At 43.7% G+C, this 16239-nt stretch overlaps 1 protein-coding gene across 7 annotated transcripts in view; it reads right to left on the reverse strand.

Moving 5' to 3' along the window:
* Positions 1–9098, reverse strand: part of AGO2 (argonaute RISC catalytic component 2) — a 106141-nt gene extending 97043 nt beyond the window's left edge. For all 7 annotated transcript variants that reach the window (XM_073590396.1, XM_073590395.1, XM_073590391.1 and 4 more), the window contains exon 1: positions 8878–9098. In XM_073590396.1, coding sequence (XP_073446497.1) covers positions 8878–8899 — 22 coding nt within the window. In that variant the 5' untranslated portion in view covers positions 8900–9098. The remainder of the gene's footprint in view (positions 1–8877) is intronic.
* Positions 9099–16239: the final 7141 nt, after the last annotated feature.

Raw genomic sequence — 16239 nt, forward strand, 5'->3', positions numbered from 1 at the left:
AAATGGCACAATAACTTTTAGGGTCCTGCTACCCTTGGGAAAATAAAAATTGGGGGTGAAAAGATCATTTTTGTGGAAAAAATATGATTTTTTAATTGTACCGCTGTACGTTATAAACTTCTGTGAAGTCCTTGTGGGTTCAAAGTTCTCACCACATATCTAGATAAGTTCCTTGGGGGGGGGGTTTCCACTGTTTAGGTACATCATGGGCTCTCCAAACGTGACATGGCGTCCGATCAGAATTCCAGCCAATTTTGGATTGAAAAAGTCAAACGGCGCTCCTTCCCTTTTTGAGCTCTGCCATGCGCCGAAACAGTGATTCCCCCCACATATCAGGTATCAGCATACTCAGGACAAATTGCACAATAAGTTTTCCAGTCCAATTTCTTCTTTTACCCTTGGTAAAAAAAAAAAATTGAACCTGAATTATTTTTTTGTGAAAAAAAGTTAGATGTTCATTTTTATTTTTTTTTGAAATATTCAAAAAATTCCTGTGAAGCACCTGAAGGGTTAATAAACTTCTTGAATGTGGTTTTGAGCACCTTGAGGGGTGCAGTTTTTAGAATGGTGTCACTTTTGGGTATTTTCTATCATATAGACCCCTCAAAGTGGCTTCAAATGTGATGTGGTCCGTAAAAATAAAATGCTGTTGTAAAAATGAGAAATCGCTGGTCAACTTTTTACCCTTATAACTTCCTACCAAAAAATATAAAATTTTGTTCCAAAATTGTGCTGATGTAAAGTAAACATGTGGGAAATGTTACTTAAGTTTTTGTGTGCCGTATCTCTGATTTAAGGGCATAAAAATTCAAAGTTGAAAAAAATTGCGAAATTTTCACCAAATTTCCGTTTTTTTCACAAATAAACGTAAGTTATATGAATGAAATTTTACCACTAACATGAAGTACAATATGTCACGAGAAAATGTCAGAATCACCGGGATCCATGGAAGCGTTTCAGAGTTACCACCTCATAAAGGGACAGTGGTCAGAATTGTAAAAATTGGCCCGGTCATGAACGTGCAAACCACCCTTGGGGGTGAAGGGGTTAAAGGAATCATTGCTATGCAAATCAGGGCAAATCCACTCAGCGCTCTGGTTCTTATCCCAGGCGCTCTTAAAGGGATCATTGGTATGGAAGTTAGGGTAATTCCACTCAGCGCTCTGATTCTGACCCCAGGCCGCTCTTAAAGGGATCCCCAGTATGGAAGTGTGGGCAAATTCGTGCTGCGCCCTGATTCTGAACCTAGGCTGACAGGAAAATGTGGGATATTAGTGGTAGTAGTCCGTTAGCTCTGGCTGACGGGATGTGGGATATTATAGTTAATTTGTTATAACTAACCGTAGTTAGTTACTATGTCCGGGCAGCACCGGGATCTTCAGATATATATATTTTGTTTGCATATTTACAAATAAAAAGTTTGTCCACCCTTGGGATTAAAGCCGGCAGTCACTGACTGTACGGGGAGCATCCTGTCACGCACAGTACATGTGCAGTCACATGCCAGCCAGCTCACACTGGAAATACCAAAGAATGGTGGCGATACAGGGAAAAATCAATACGTAGGTAACCTGGAGATGTAAATGGCACACCAGTTGCACAACTGCACATGAAGTTATATAAACTCTTAGGAGGGTCTTGTAAAATTTCTTGGTGTCAATTTATTATTAAAATCGAGTTTAGATCAATTCTGCAACTGAAAAGTGATTATTCTGTCATATACAGTCAGTGTACCTGGTATTCTCCAATTGCCGCCTGCATCCTCAGTCGCTTTGGGAGAACAGTGTTGTCTGAACCACATTTTCCCTTCCTTAGATTTGGAAGTGTGGTTCATACCTACTACTGCTCCCCCTCAGTCAGTGCAGCAGACATCTTGAACAACCTGCACGATGTTGGAGCAGAAACGCCTATTTCACGGATATGGTTTACCTGCAGATTCTACGCCATGCATTTCAACAGCACATTTGAGACTTCATCATTTTCCCCAATGGGATCACAATCCAAAATCCCCAATCAGTAGGTCTTTCGAGTCCAGAAGAAAACCCACACAAACACGGGAAGAACATACAAACTCCTTGCAGATGTTGTCCTTGGTGGGATGTGAACACGGGAACCCAGTGCTGCAAAGATCACTGCTAACCCTGAGCCATAATGCTGCCCCTGTATCACTAGGATAAAAAATACAGCGTATACAGCCATGGCTTCCTGTGTCCCCCAATGAAGCAGCAGAGGAAAAATGATTAAATTGTGATTTTATCTGCTGCAGATCTCTGAATGCTGAGCTCTACAAAACTCCTCCCCTCCCACACTAATGATTGACAGCTCTCTAAACCCACTGCATAGGCAGAAAGCTGCCAGTGATGGGGGCAGAGGTCATTTATGGAGGACTACATGACAGCTGGTTTACTAGTCCGCTAGTGCTCATATTCTGATTAAATAGTGATTTTATGAAAAAAAAATAATCTATTTTTATATAGCGCTAACATATTCCGCAGCGCTTTACAGTTTGCACTCACTGTCCCCGATGGGGCTCACAATCTAATTTCCCTATCAGTATGTCTTTGGAGTGCCCGGAGGAAACCCACACAAACACGGGGAGAACATACAAACTCCTTGCAGATGTTGTCCTTGTTGGGATAAGAATAAGACAGAATAGAATAAGACACCCAGTAAGTGACTGGAATCAGAGTATCTGCTTCTACATTAGACTTTTAGATTAGGTGGCGAAAACCTAGTGACAGCTTTGGGGTTTATGACAATTTTTTCACACCATTTTTGGGCACATAAGACGATCACATTTTTCCTGGTAGGTGCTTGCAGAAAAGCAACAGATCTGGAATTTTTGTTGTTTTTTTTATTGTATGTATTTTTTACAGCGATAACCATGTAATTTAACTGAGCTGCTGCCAACTTGTTCTGTGAGTTTACACTATTTAGGCAATTACTACTTTTGATATATTACTACTGTTGCACAAGAAAAATCACTAAAGGGAACCTGTCACCTTGGAAAATACCATTTACCTGCAGATAGAGGGTAAATCTGCAGTTATATGGCATTACAATGCTGCTCGGCCACCTAACCAAAAGTGCGGCTACTGAGAGAAAACCAAAGTAATATCAAAGTAAGCGAACAAATATTGTAAGTTTACAGTGTAAAGACGTGCAAAGTTGATCAGCATGATCTCCTTTGATTAGACACTGCTGGAACGCCGCCGGCATGGGAGGGGAGTATAGGCTTTTTTATTTTATTGGCCCCAAACATTTAGACCAAGAAGGTGTTGCACTAGTATTGGACAACCCATTTAAGGCTTCAATACAAACTAGACTTAACCCCATAAAGTGAACCTGTCAGCACAGTATTTTGCTACGTAAACTACAGACACTGTCAGGTTGGCGCTGTTAAATCCGCTTTTCGTTGTTGTTTAATCTATATTTGCAGTTTTCAGTTAATGAGATTCTTGTGCTTTGGGGCGACCTGTGGGGGGGGGGGGGGGGCTTACATATTCATCAGTAAGAGTTTATGACAGGTGACTGACCGTTCAGAGACCTTCCTGACGAGCGACGTGCGGACGTCATCATCGCCGCGTCTGAAAGGTAAGTAACGACCGCTGCTGCGTCGCTGTGAGATCTGCCTGTTTGGCAGCTCACTAGCGACCATTTAGCGATGCACCAGGGATCCTGACCGGGTCATATCGTGATCGCTGGTGCATCGCTAAATGTAAAGGGGGCTCAAGTCTATGAGACCAGAAGGAAAGCTTGTGCCCGTTAACACTACCGTATAACACGGCTGAGAGCTATGTGATAAAACATAACATAGTATAACACTGGGCCGTGTGCTATGGGGCAGCATAGATCTGTGATTATTTTTTCTAACAGATTCCACATGAGAGAACAATTGCATCATGATCCAGGTCCCCGAGAAGCCAGGTTCTGAGTAATGTCTGCAGTCTGGCAGCATTATCCAAATGACGAGTTCACCTTTAATATGGGTTGTCTCGGATAAGAAAAACATGGCTGCTTTGTTTCAGAGATGGCGCCACTACTGACCGTGGGTTGTATCTTGCTTTGCAATTCAGCCCTTCAGTGACCATGATTAAGACAATCCGTCAAAACACGTAGGTCTGTGACCTTTTTTGTACTGTCTAATAGTCTACTGGTTCTTAAATGGAGCTTTTTATACGGCTTAATTAAAAACTACGTCTTAAAAATATTTACAAGTTTCCTCTCCGAATTCCTCCATCCCTTCTGATGAGCTGAAGTTGCACACAAACCAGTCAGATTTTTGGAAGAAACCAGACATCTTTCTCTAATCCTGGACAAATCCTTAAACTGAGTATCACTAGGAAACTGAGTTTTGAACCATAGGAGCCCCAACAAACCTAAGTAAAAAGTGGGTACACCACTCGTTTAACACTGCATCTCCTTCACCGTTGCCCCTCCACATTGACATCTAGAACCCGAAATCCCAAAGTCCAATGTATGAATGGCGTATAAGGAGCATGTTTGACCACTACACTGTGTTCCAAATTATTATGCAAAAAAGTTTCCTCATATTTTCTCTAAATTACCTATAGGAATTGCAGTCATTGTTATTTTCCAGTCATCTAATATTCTAGTATAATTGCAATGTTTTTGAACAAACTGCCTATGAAAACAGTATATTTTTAAAAATAAACACTCAAAATGCATGTTATAAATTATTATGCACAGCAGTTTTCAACCTTTTTATTTTGAACAAAAAAATGGTCAATTGTGAAATTATAAGCATTATCAGCTTATTACAAAATGAAATCAGTTTTCAAGTCAAAACTTTATTCTAGGTGATGTTACATTTGCACATAGGACCCCTTGTTCGAAAGACGCTTCTAAACTCTCTCGTCCATTGAATTTGTCAGTTTTTGGATGGTTTGTGCTTCGTTTTGCATGTGGACAGAATCCCCTCCCAGAGCTGTTGCTTAGACGTGAACTGCCTCCCGCCATCATAGACCCTCCTTTTGATGATGCTCCAGAGGTTCTCAATGGGGTTGAGGTCAGGGGAAGATGGTGGCCACACCATAAGTTTGCCCTATTTTATGCCCATAGCAGCCAGAGATGCAGATGTGTTATTTGCAGCATGAGACGGTGCATTATCATGCATGAAAATGATCTTGCTGCGGAAAGCACGGTTCTTCCTCTTGAACCATGGCAGGAAGTGCTGTTTTAGGAACTCCACATAGATTATGGAGTTCATCTTTACCCCTTCAGGGATCCTAAAGGGGCCGACAATCTCTCTCCCCATGATTCCAGCCCAAAACATTACTCCACCTCCTCCTTGTTGGCGCCTTAGCCGTGTTTTCATGGGGTGTCCACCAAACAGCCATCCTCCACTCCATTCATCTGGACCATCGAGCGTTGCACGGCACTCATCGGTGAACAAAAGTTTGGAAGTCAGTCTTCATGTATCGTTTGGCCCACTGGAGCCGTTTCTGCTTGTGTGCAGTGGATAGAGGTGGTCGACAGGATGGCTTACGCACAGCTGCAAACCTCTGAAGGACCCTGCATCTTGTTGTTCGGGGGACGGTGGAGGCACCAGCAGCTTCAAAAACTTGTCTGCTGCTATGACAAGGCATTTTTACAGCTGCTCTTTTAACCTGACGCAATTGCCTGTTGGAAAGAGTCCTCAATTTTTCCTTATCAGCACGCACACGTGTGTGCTGGGAATCAGCGACATACTTCTTGATTGTGCGATGATCACGATGAAGTGTCTTGGCAACATTGATTGTAGTCATGCCTTGACCTAAATACTCCACAATTTGTTGCTTCTCAGCAGCCGACACATGCTTTTTCTTTCCCATTTTGGCAAAAAATGTAGGCTGCTTAATAATGTGGAACAGCCTTCTTAAGTAGTCTTGCCTTTATTTGGACACACCTGCCAAACTAATTTGCACAGGTATCTGCAATTGCTTTCAGTGATATAAAGAGCCCTGACACACATCACCATCAATGAGTTTAAATGACAAACAAAAAAATTCTAACCTTATCACTCCTATACTCTTTTTGCATAATAATTTGGAACACAGTGTATAAGAGGGATGACCCCATATGAGCATACACTTGTCTGGAGCGAGGCTGCACCCACTAGAAGGCTTCTGCCCAGGAGTATAAATATTGCAAACATCAACGCTGTTCCTGGCTCAGAAACCATCAAATCCTCAGTGCGTGCGCTGGGGTGATACACAAGTCTGCAGTCACACATACTGCAGAAGCATGGACATCCCCTTGTTCTTAGGGTCAATGGCGGTCCAAAAGATTGACCCCTACTAACAAAAGTGATATTTTATGAGAAGGAAATACCCTTTACACTGCATTTCAACGGCTGGCAGGGCTTTTTATTTCATGCTAATTTTTATGGTCTACGAGGGGGCATGGCTCAAAAGCTTCTCCGGGGACATCTTTAAAGCTCTCCCATGAAGATTTTTTTTTCTTCCCTAAATCGGTGTGTAAGTGTAGTGTATTATAATATTCCCACACCGCCTTCTCTGGTATCCAGCCCGTTTCTGCTGCTCTTCTGAGGTCACTGCTGTTCAGACTTTCCGTGTCCCAAAAGTGTCTTTTATAATGCAATGCAAGTCTATAGAGCGTTAGACTGAGGTTCCATAGGCGTGCGAGTCTGATAGTCTGAAAAGGGATTACGTCACTGAGAAAAGCAAAACTGCACTGGATCACAAGGAAGGTGGCAGTAGAGGAGTACATTAACACACTATATACAGATTTTTTTTCTTCAATAAAGACTCTTCATGGGAGGGCTTCTTTAACATGCTCGCTATTATACTGTGAGCCATGTCCCCTTAGTAAAGACAAAAAATTAGAACTAGATCGTGTCATACCTCTGGGACCGTATGGTGGACTATAAAAAAACAATGCATACTCAGGCAAGTAGTGGGATTAAAAATAATAGCAATAACTGGACACTTTTGCCCTTAAGAACCTGTCACTGGGTCAAAAGTGTTCAGTTTTTGCTCTTATTTTGTTCCTACCTTTTTTTTTTCTTTTAGCACCGATTCATCAATACAGGTGATTTTCTTGATGGTCCGGATGAGGACACATGTTGGAGTCTGATAATCCTAATTCATTAAGAAGTGTGCGCCACTTAATGAATCAAGACGCGTGGTACGCTCCTTGCCACAAATCTTACTTCAGTCCCTGACTGGAAAAAGATTTGTGGGGGAAGGAACACCACTGCCTGTCATGAATTAGGCGAGCCATTGTGTCAGGCACCTGTGCACCCATATTGTCAGAGCTAGTAGAAACTGGCGTAAAATACGTCAAGTCACTACATCTTCATACAACTAAAGTGGAGTCAAAATTTTGTGACTCTACAAAGTGATTTACAACAGAACTCTGGCATAATCACTTTGATCAATCGGGGACCATTATTTCTTGAGAATAGGACATACGGTCCCCATAGACATGAGCATTTATAATTGGGCAAATTTTTATCTTTATCAAAATGGGCATGTTCAGATGATCCCCTGGGGCGCATCTGCAAGCTGTATTACCCAATGAGCCACATTTTTTTTTACAAGGGGTCACGGTTCTCAGGATCCTCCGCGGTGTGTATGTAATAACCGGTAAGCCATGTCCCCTTTATAAAGACCGTGAACATTTACCTTAAATAAGAAGGGCATGGCGGATTTAAAAAAAAAAAAAAAAAAAAGTCGCAGTGACAAACTAAGAGGAAAAAACAGTCCCATATGACCTGGTGAACTGTCCTCTTTGAGACCCCATTACCCAGACTAATGTCCGCTTAACTATCTGGCGTGTTAGGGTGCCAGTAATATATGTACATGGACTCAAGATTGACTTATGAGGATGAAGGAGGTCCGATTTCTGACTGCCGATCCCTTTGATGTCTAGCGGGGCAAGCAGGGCTCCTGTGTATGTGAAAGTCGGGCGAGATGGCGGACGGTCCTCTACCAACAACCTGCAGTAACCATTGATCAACCAAGCCACTGCATGGCCAGCTCTGTCCTCATCTATTGTATCCTCACCCATCCCTTGTAGATTGTGAGCCCTCACGCGTGGGGTCCTCTCCCCTCCGGTACCAGTCGGTACAGGAAAAAAAAACGCAGCATGAGCACAGCGGATTTGAATTGCCATAGCCTGACATGGTACTGTACCATGTCTGCGGAACTGCTGCGCTTCTGCAGGGCCAAAAACACTGCAGAAACGTAGCAGAATCCGCAACGTGTGCACATAGGCTTAGTATTGTAGCTAATAGTAATCTGATGGATCAGTGGTGCCCAACTGATCCAGAAAATACAAGGAGTAAACTGCTTTTCCCCAAGCAAAAAGCGGTGCGAACCTGTCGTAGCAAGTTTTCCAAAACTACCCCAGATTTTTCTCAAACCTCCACGGATACATAATATATTTTTACCAACATGGACTCAATGTAGAAAACATCCCAAAATAACCATTAACCGTAGTGGTATTATGAGAGCAACAATGACAAAAAGCGTAATCTCCCCTCCTTGCACCCAACCGACAAAATAAAAAAAAATGGCAAAACTTGTAACATTTTCCATTACACAAGAGGATATAAAAGAACGAGCTATTAAATTAAAAAAAAGTGGACTAAGAGCAGCACACGTCTGGCCCTTTAAGACGGATTTACCCAGAATGCCCCGAGACGCCTGGCACGTGACCAAATCTCCTCAAGCGGGACTTTACGCGCCGCGACCGTTAAGATGTAAAAAAAAAAATATATAAATAAATAATTCTAGATGGCGCCGGAGAGACTCCGGTAACGGAGGGAGAGAGGGCGATAGAACGGGAACCGAGCAGCCGCCCCTTGCTGCCGAGTGCCGGAGACCCCGTAACCCCTCACACTGCACTCACCAGGGCCGGCTCCGGCGTACATCTTGATTCCACTAGTACAGTCTCACAGAAGGGAGAAAATAAAAGAGATAAAGTTCCTAAGGAATCAGTAATGGCGGCTCCGGGCGGGTGAACTCTCCTCAGTCAGGTCTCCATCGAGCTCCGCGCACTCCGCCGCCGCCACCGACGTCTCACTAGACTGTACGCGACATGAACTGAGGAGAGAAAGGCGGGGGGCGGGACGACGACGTCATGGGGGCCAGCGGTCGGATTCCTATTGGCTACGTCTTTTTTTGGAGGCGGGGTCACGACGCCGACTCATTGACGTCACCCAATGGGAGGAGAGAAAAAAAAGGCGGTTATTGGTTACTCAGTCAACAGCAGCAACAACTGTTTTTTGTTGATCTCCGCCGCCATCTTGGATGTGGGCAAACTGCCCACTGAGAGGCTTCTGAGCTTATAGAATCGCTTTTACGTTAACGTGAACTCTTGCCCCATGTAGTGCGCCCGATCCCTGACAGAAAACAATGGTTTACAATTGGTGCCGCCCAATTTTTCCTGTCAGATATGACGGAATCGGTGACGGAGACGCCCTACCCACGTAAACCATGAACCCACCGTTGTCGTCAGGAACGTTTCTTGGTCACCGGTTGGATCCCTCGCAGCAGATGTGTCACATTTATTGTTAACCCTGTAACGACACGGCCAATTTTTCCGCTTTTGTAATTTTTTTTTTCCCTTCGCCGTACGATCGATTCTTTTTTTAGGCGTTACTTTGAAAAACGGTGAAAAAAATGTAAAATGCCAATTCTGCCATTTTTTGTTTTTGTTTTTATGTTCACTTTTTGACCCAGTTACTGTTTTACGAGTCACTACATTCCGTTTTCAGGCTCCCAAGTTCAGATTTTTTTCCGTCTACAGAGCTTGTTTTTTTATGCTTTTTTTTGGATGGTGTCGCATGATCTGTTATTTTTATTGGGGTCATTTTCGGCTCCACACGACTTCCTGATCTTTTAGTCCATTTTCATTATGGAAACGATTCTGCCATTGAGATTTTTTTTTCCAGCATAAAATAAATATTTTTTATATTTTATTAGTTTGGAAAATTACGTTCCTGGCAATACCATTTCTTTTTTTTAGATTTTTCTATTTGCACTACAGTAAATGTGGAGAGAAGGGACAAGCTGGATTAAAGGGAATCTGTCACCCCATTTTTCGACTATGAGCTGCCGACACCAACATCAGGAGCTTATCTACAGCATTACAGAATGCTGTAGATTGCCGGCAGCTCATAGTTAAAAAATGGGGTGACAGATATTCCCTTTAATGGAGACTGATGTTGTCGAGCTAGAATAGTGAAGAGAATCCGAACTGGTGTATGAGAGCTGGAACAGCAGAGACTGATAGAGCAGTCATGGAACAGTGGAGGCTTATTTAGTGGCGCTCACAAATTGGAGACTGATGTACCAGAGAAGAAAAAGTGGAGACTGATGAAACAGAGCTGGAACTGCAGAGCCTTATGCAACGGAGCTGGAAGAGAGGAGACTAATGTATTAGAGATAAACAGGGGGGAGCCTCATGTCGCAGAGATGGAACAGAGGAGACTGATGTAGCATAGATAGAACAGCAGAGACTGATGTGGCAGAGATAGACTTGGCACACACCAAAAAGATTCTGATGCAGAAAGGTGGTTTTAATGAATTGCAGTACATACATACGGACATTTCGGTCTAGGACCTTCATCAATGTACAATAAGTTGTACTGTGAGCTCTTAGTGACTGGGCTTTAAGGGAGACACCAACACTGCAAGGAGGCACCTGCGGCCGTCCCACGTGGTTCTATATAACAAGTGGACGCAGTATCCACCGCGAACCCTTGGATTCGCGGTGGATACTGCGTCCACTTGTTATATAGAACCACGTGGGACGGCCGCAGGTGCCTCCTTGCAGTGTTGGTGTCTCCCTTAAAGCCCAGTCACTAAGAGCTCACAGTACAACTTATTGTACATTGATGAAGGTCCTAGACCAAAACGTCCGTATGTATGTACTGCAATTCATTAAAACCACCTTTCTGCATCAGAATCTTTTTGGTGTGTGCCAAGTCTATATTAATTGAAGTTCACGGATTGGGATCCTACTTGTGCACCACCTCCGGTTACCAGGGTTGTGCCAACGGTTTTGTTCTAATGATGTGGCAGAGATGGCACAGATGAGACTAATGTGGCTGAGATGGCACAGAGGATACTGATGTGGAAGAGATGGAACAGAGGAGACTGATGTGGCAGAGATGGAACAGAGGAGACTGATGTGGCAATGATGGAACAGGAGACTGAAGTAGCAGAAATGGAACAGCAGAGACTGATGTGCAAAGATGAAACAGAGGAGACTGATGTGGCAGAGATGCAACAGAGGAGACTGATGTGGCAGAGATGGAACAGAGGAGACTGATGTGGCAGAGATGTAACAGAGGAGACTGATGTGGCAGAGATGGAACAGAGGAGACTGATGTGGCAGAGATGGAACAGAGGAGACTGATGTGGCAGAGATGCAACAGAGGAGACCGATAGGGCAGAGATGGAACAGAGGAGACTGATGTGACAGAAATAGAACAGAAGAGACTGATGGGGCAGCTATGGCACAGATGAGATGATGTGGCAGGGATGGAACAGTGAAGACTGATGTAGCAGAAATGGAACAGCGTTGACTAATGTAGGGAAGTTGGAACAACGAAGACTGATGTAGCAGAGCTGGAACAGTGAGGACTGATGTTTCTGAGCTGGAACAGCAAAGGCTATTGTAGCAGAGCTAGAACAACAATGATAAGAGTAGCAGAGTTGTAGCAGTGTTGCATGATGTAGTAGTGCTGGAACAATGGTAATTGGCATGGGGAAGTTGTTGCAGTGGAGGCTGATGTAGAAGATTTAAAAAAACAATGACTGGAAAAGCCAAGTAGTAGCAGAGCAGTGGAGTGGAACCAATGCAGTACAGCAAAAATGCCAGTGTCAGTACGGTACAGCAAAGCTGGGACACTGGAGAGGAACCAATGCAGCAAAGCTGGGTTTGATTTAGCGGTAAAGTATAGCAGAGCTGGAAGAACTGATGGAGCAGATTTTAATTTGCAGTGGTGGTAGAGTGTAGGAGAGCTAAGTGTAATTGTAATGTGATTGATTCAGCACAGGAACAATAATTACTCAGGAGGATGCCTGCTGTCTTGAGAAAGCATGGCATACTAAACAGGTCTGTTAAAGGTCTGTGTGACTTACCTTAAAGCAATCGGTAAGATGACCAATGTTTGTATTATTATGTAAAACAATCATGGCCCTGTGTGAAACCTTTATGCCGGCGTCACACTAGAGAGAAATACAGACGAGTGAGAGGCGTTAAGAACACGCATTGCACACGGACCAATGATTCTCTATGGGGTAGCTCCCATCAGCCGTATATTTCTCGCGCGTATTTTACGGTCCGTGCCAATTGCAGCATGCTGCGATTGTCAGCGTACTACGCTCGTAGTACGCCAATGCAAGTCTATGGGTGCGCAAAAAATACGGATTACACACAGACCAGATGTGTGACTTGCGAGAAATACGCACCAGGTGTCCTTTAGAAAAGCCGGCAATTCAGTGCACGATACAGTAAAATCACACTGGCAGGTTTAATAAAGAAACTAAAGAATAGATCTAGACACATAGAATACATACATACACGGTATATATATATATATATATATATATACTGTATATATATATACACACACACACACACACATGTCATTGAGACACACATATATATATATATATATTTATATTTCATTCAGTTCTACATAGCAGAATAGCCGCAAAATCAATTGCCGGCTTCTGTAAAATCATTCCCCAACCCGACATGAAATGACACATGGTTTACATGGCAGGTTTAATAAAGAAACTAAAGAATAGATCTAGACACATAGAATACATACATACACGGTATATATATATATATATATATATATATATATATACACACACACACACACACACATGTCATTGAGACACATATATATATGTATATATGTATATTTCATACAGTTCTACATAGCAGAATAGCCGCAAAATCAATTGCCAGCTTCTGTAAAATCATTCCCCAACCCGACATGAAATGACACATGGTTTACATACAGTTAACCATTTCATTTCATGTATTTTTTTATATGTCCCTGACTAATAATTAAATTAGGGTTTGTGTGTAAAATTTGGGATGTCTAGGTGTTAAATTAAGGGGTTAATTCGTTGGAAAAAAATGCGTGGCATCCCGCGGCAAAATCACAACCAGAGAGGTAAAGCAGGTGAGTGAGGGCAGATTTTAATAGCCTTGAGAGAGACCATTGTTGTTGCCCCCCCCCTCCGGCTACAAAAATGTGCCCCCAGACACCCGAGAAAAGGCGCATCTATAAGATTCCAGTGTTTCACAAAAGTCTGAAAAATTGTAATTTGAACTAGAAATTTATATATTGCTGTTCGGCACTACTGTGTGTCCTTATTTTGCACTTTTTATAAATGTCTTGTCTTCTATTTGCTTAGTCGTGTTAAGAAAGATTTTTTTGTACTTTAATTAAACAAAAAACACTAATTTGTTCCTCCTTTTTTTAAAAAAGTGTCAGTAGAGTGTAGGAGAGCTAGGATAGAGTAATTGTAATGTGATTGATTCAGCACAGGAACAATAAGATTATGTGCACATGTGGCAGATTTGCTGCGGATCCGCTGCAGGTTGGCTAGTGATTTACAGTACAATGTAATTCTATGGAGAGAAAAAACCACTGTGCACATGCTGCGGAAAAATCCGCGCGGAAACGCAGCAGTTCATTTTCTGCAGCATGTCAATTCTTTGTGTGGATTCCGCATGGTTTTTACACCAATTCCATTATACGAATCCGCAGGTGTAAAAATGCATGCCTAATACACACAAAATCCGCAGGAAATCCGCATAAAAAATGCGTAGATTTGACTTGCGGACTCTGCCAAAAAGATGCAGATTCCAAGCGGAAAATTCCGCACAGCAATCCGCAATGTGTGCACATACCCTAAGTACTCAGGAGGAGTGGGGTTTCAATGAGGCCGGGGTCAGACTTGCAAGAAACTCACACGAGTCTCGCATGTCAATACCCGGCACTGCCGCCGGCACTCGGGACTGGAGCGTTCAGCTGCATAGAAATACATGCTCCTGAGTACTGACCCCGGCCTGACTATGACTATTTTGACTATGGTAGTTTAGTAGCCAGTGTGACAACTGCAGAGTATTTTTGCCTTTGTTTTTCATGGACTTATCACTTTCTGCTTTATTCACACATCAACAGTTTTTTATTTTTTGAGGACTTTATGGTCCTCATAAAACAAAAATGTATGCGTGGCCTCAATGGTTTTTGTGTGCTGTTCGTTTACCATTGAATTGTTTCTAGGTGAAGCTTAGGAAAATCCATTTTTTTTCATGTCTAAGAAAAATGAATGACACATGGAATACAAATGTATGAGAAAATAATCAGTGTTTTTGCTCTCACAAAATGAACATAAGCACCATATGACGATATGACGCGGTCAGGATCGCTGGTACATCGCTAAGTGGTCGCTAGCGAGCTGCCACACAGGCAGATCTCACCAGCAACATAGCAGCGGTCGGGGGTCGTTACTTGTCAGACTAGGCGATCCTGACGTCCTCCCTCCACGCGTCGCTCGTCGCCACGTCCAGGACGTTCTCGCGCGATCAGCGATAATCAGCGGGGACGGGGGTCGCCACTTACCTGTCACACTAGGCGATCCTGCATCCTCCCGCCCGGCTCCACGCTCGTTGCTCGTCTCTCCACAGGAAGTGCCGCAGGAAACTGACGACGAGAAACAGTCCTGAACGTTCTCACGCGATCAGCGATAACCAGCGGGGGAGCCGGTCGTAGGTAAATATCAGACACAGTGCTGTAATCCCGATGCTCAAAGGATGGAGCACCAACCTTCCCCTCCTGCGCGCTCTGTCTTCCCACCAAGTCTCCTCCCCCTTTCCGGTGTACACCACCTTTTATCAAAGTTACACCCCCAGCTGTCGAGTGCAAAGGTCGACCGGGTCGGAAAGCTTTCCCCCAGGCAACAGTAGTGACAGCCCCGACAGTTCCGGAACCGGCGCAAGAGAGGTACCCCCGGTACGGTCCATCTTCTTACAGCTACACCATAACCACCAGCAGCACCACGTCCACGTTTCCTATTTGCTGTTGTCCTCATGTTTTTCCATCTAAAAAAAATCCCAGTAGAGAAGAGGCTGGACTAGGGCACATTACACCAGGCTGTATTACGCACACGCTACACCAAGCTGTATTACAGGCATGTTACACCAGGTTGTATTGCGGGCACACTACACCAGGCTGTATTATGGGCACTTTACACCAGCTTATATTACGGTCACCCTACACCAGACAATATTACAGGCACGCTACACCAGGCTGTATTACAGTCACACTACACCAGGATGTATTATGGGGATACTGCACCAGGATGCATTACTGGCATGCTACATTAGGCTTTATTACAGTGACGCTACACCAGTCTATATTATGGTCACGCTATACCAGCCTGTATTATGGGCATGCTGCATCAGTCTGTTATTGAACGCTACACAATGCTGTTATGACACTCTACACAAGGCTGTTAGGGCACTGTGCACCAGGCTGTTAGGGCACTCCATACAAGACTGTTAGGGTACTCCACACAATGCAGTTAAAGCAATTACGAATAACAGAATATTATATGTAGATGGTTGATCCAGCTTAGGGGAAGGAATTTTTTTCCCTATGGAGAAAACTGGCTTCTACTCTGTGGGTTTTTTGCCTTCCCCGGGATCAACAATGCAGAACAGCTGCACTAAAACTAGGCTGAACTAGATGGACATAAGGTCTTCCTTCAGCCTTCAAAACTATGTTACTATGTTACAATCCGCACTCCACACTATGCTGTTAGGTTACTCCACACAAGGCAGTTAAGGCACTCCACACAAGGCTGTTGGCGCACTCTACACAAGGCTGTTAGGGCACTCCACACAAGGCTGTAAGGGCACTCCACACAAAGCAGTTAGGGCACTCCACACAAGGCTGTTAGGGCACTTCAGACTAGGCTGTTAGGGTACTCCACACAAAGCAGTTAAGGCACTCCACACAAGGCAGATAGTGTACTCCACACAAGGCTCTTAGGGCACTTCACACAAGCCTGTTAGGGTACTCCACACAAAGCAGTTAAGGCACTCCACACAAGGCTGTTAGGGCACTTCACACAAGGCTGTTAGGGCACTCAAAACAAGGCTGTTAGGGTGCTTCACACAAGGCTGTTAGGGCGCTCCACACAAGGAAGTTAGAGTGCTCCACACAAGGCA

This window comes from Dendrobates tinctorius, unplaced genomic scaffold (genome assembly GCF_039654945.1).
Source record: "Dendrobates tinctorius isolate UK_male_01 unplaced genomic scaffold, ASM3965494v1 ptg000116l, whole genome shotgun sequence".
NCBI lineage: Eukaryota > Metazoa > Chordata > Amphibia > Anura > Dendrobatidae > Dendrobates > Dendrobates tinctorius.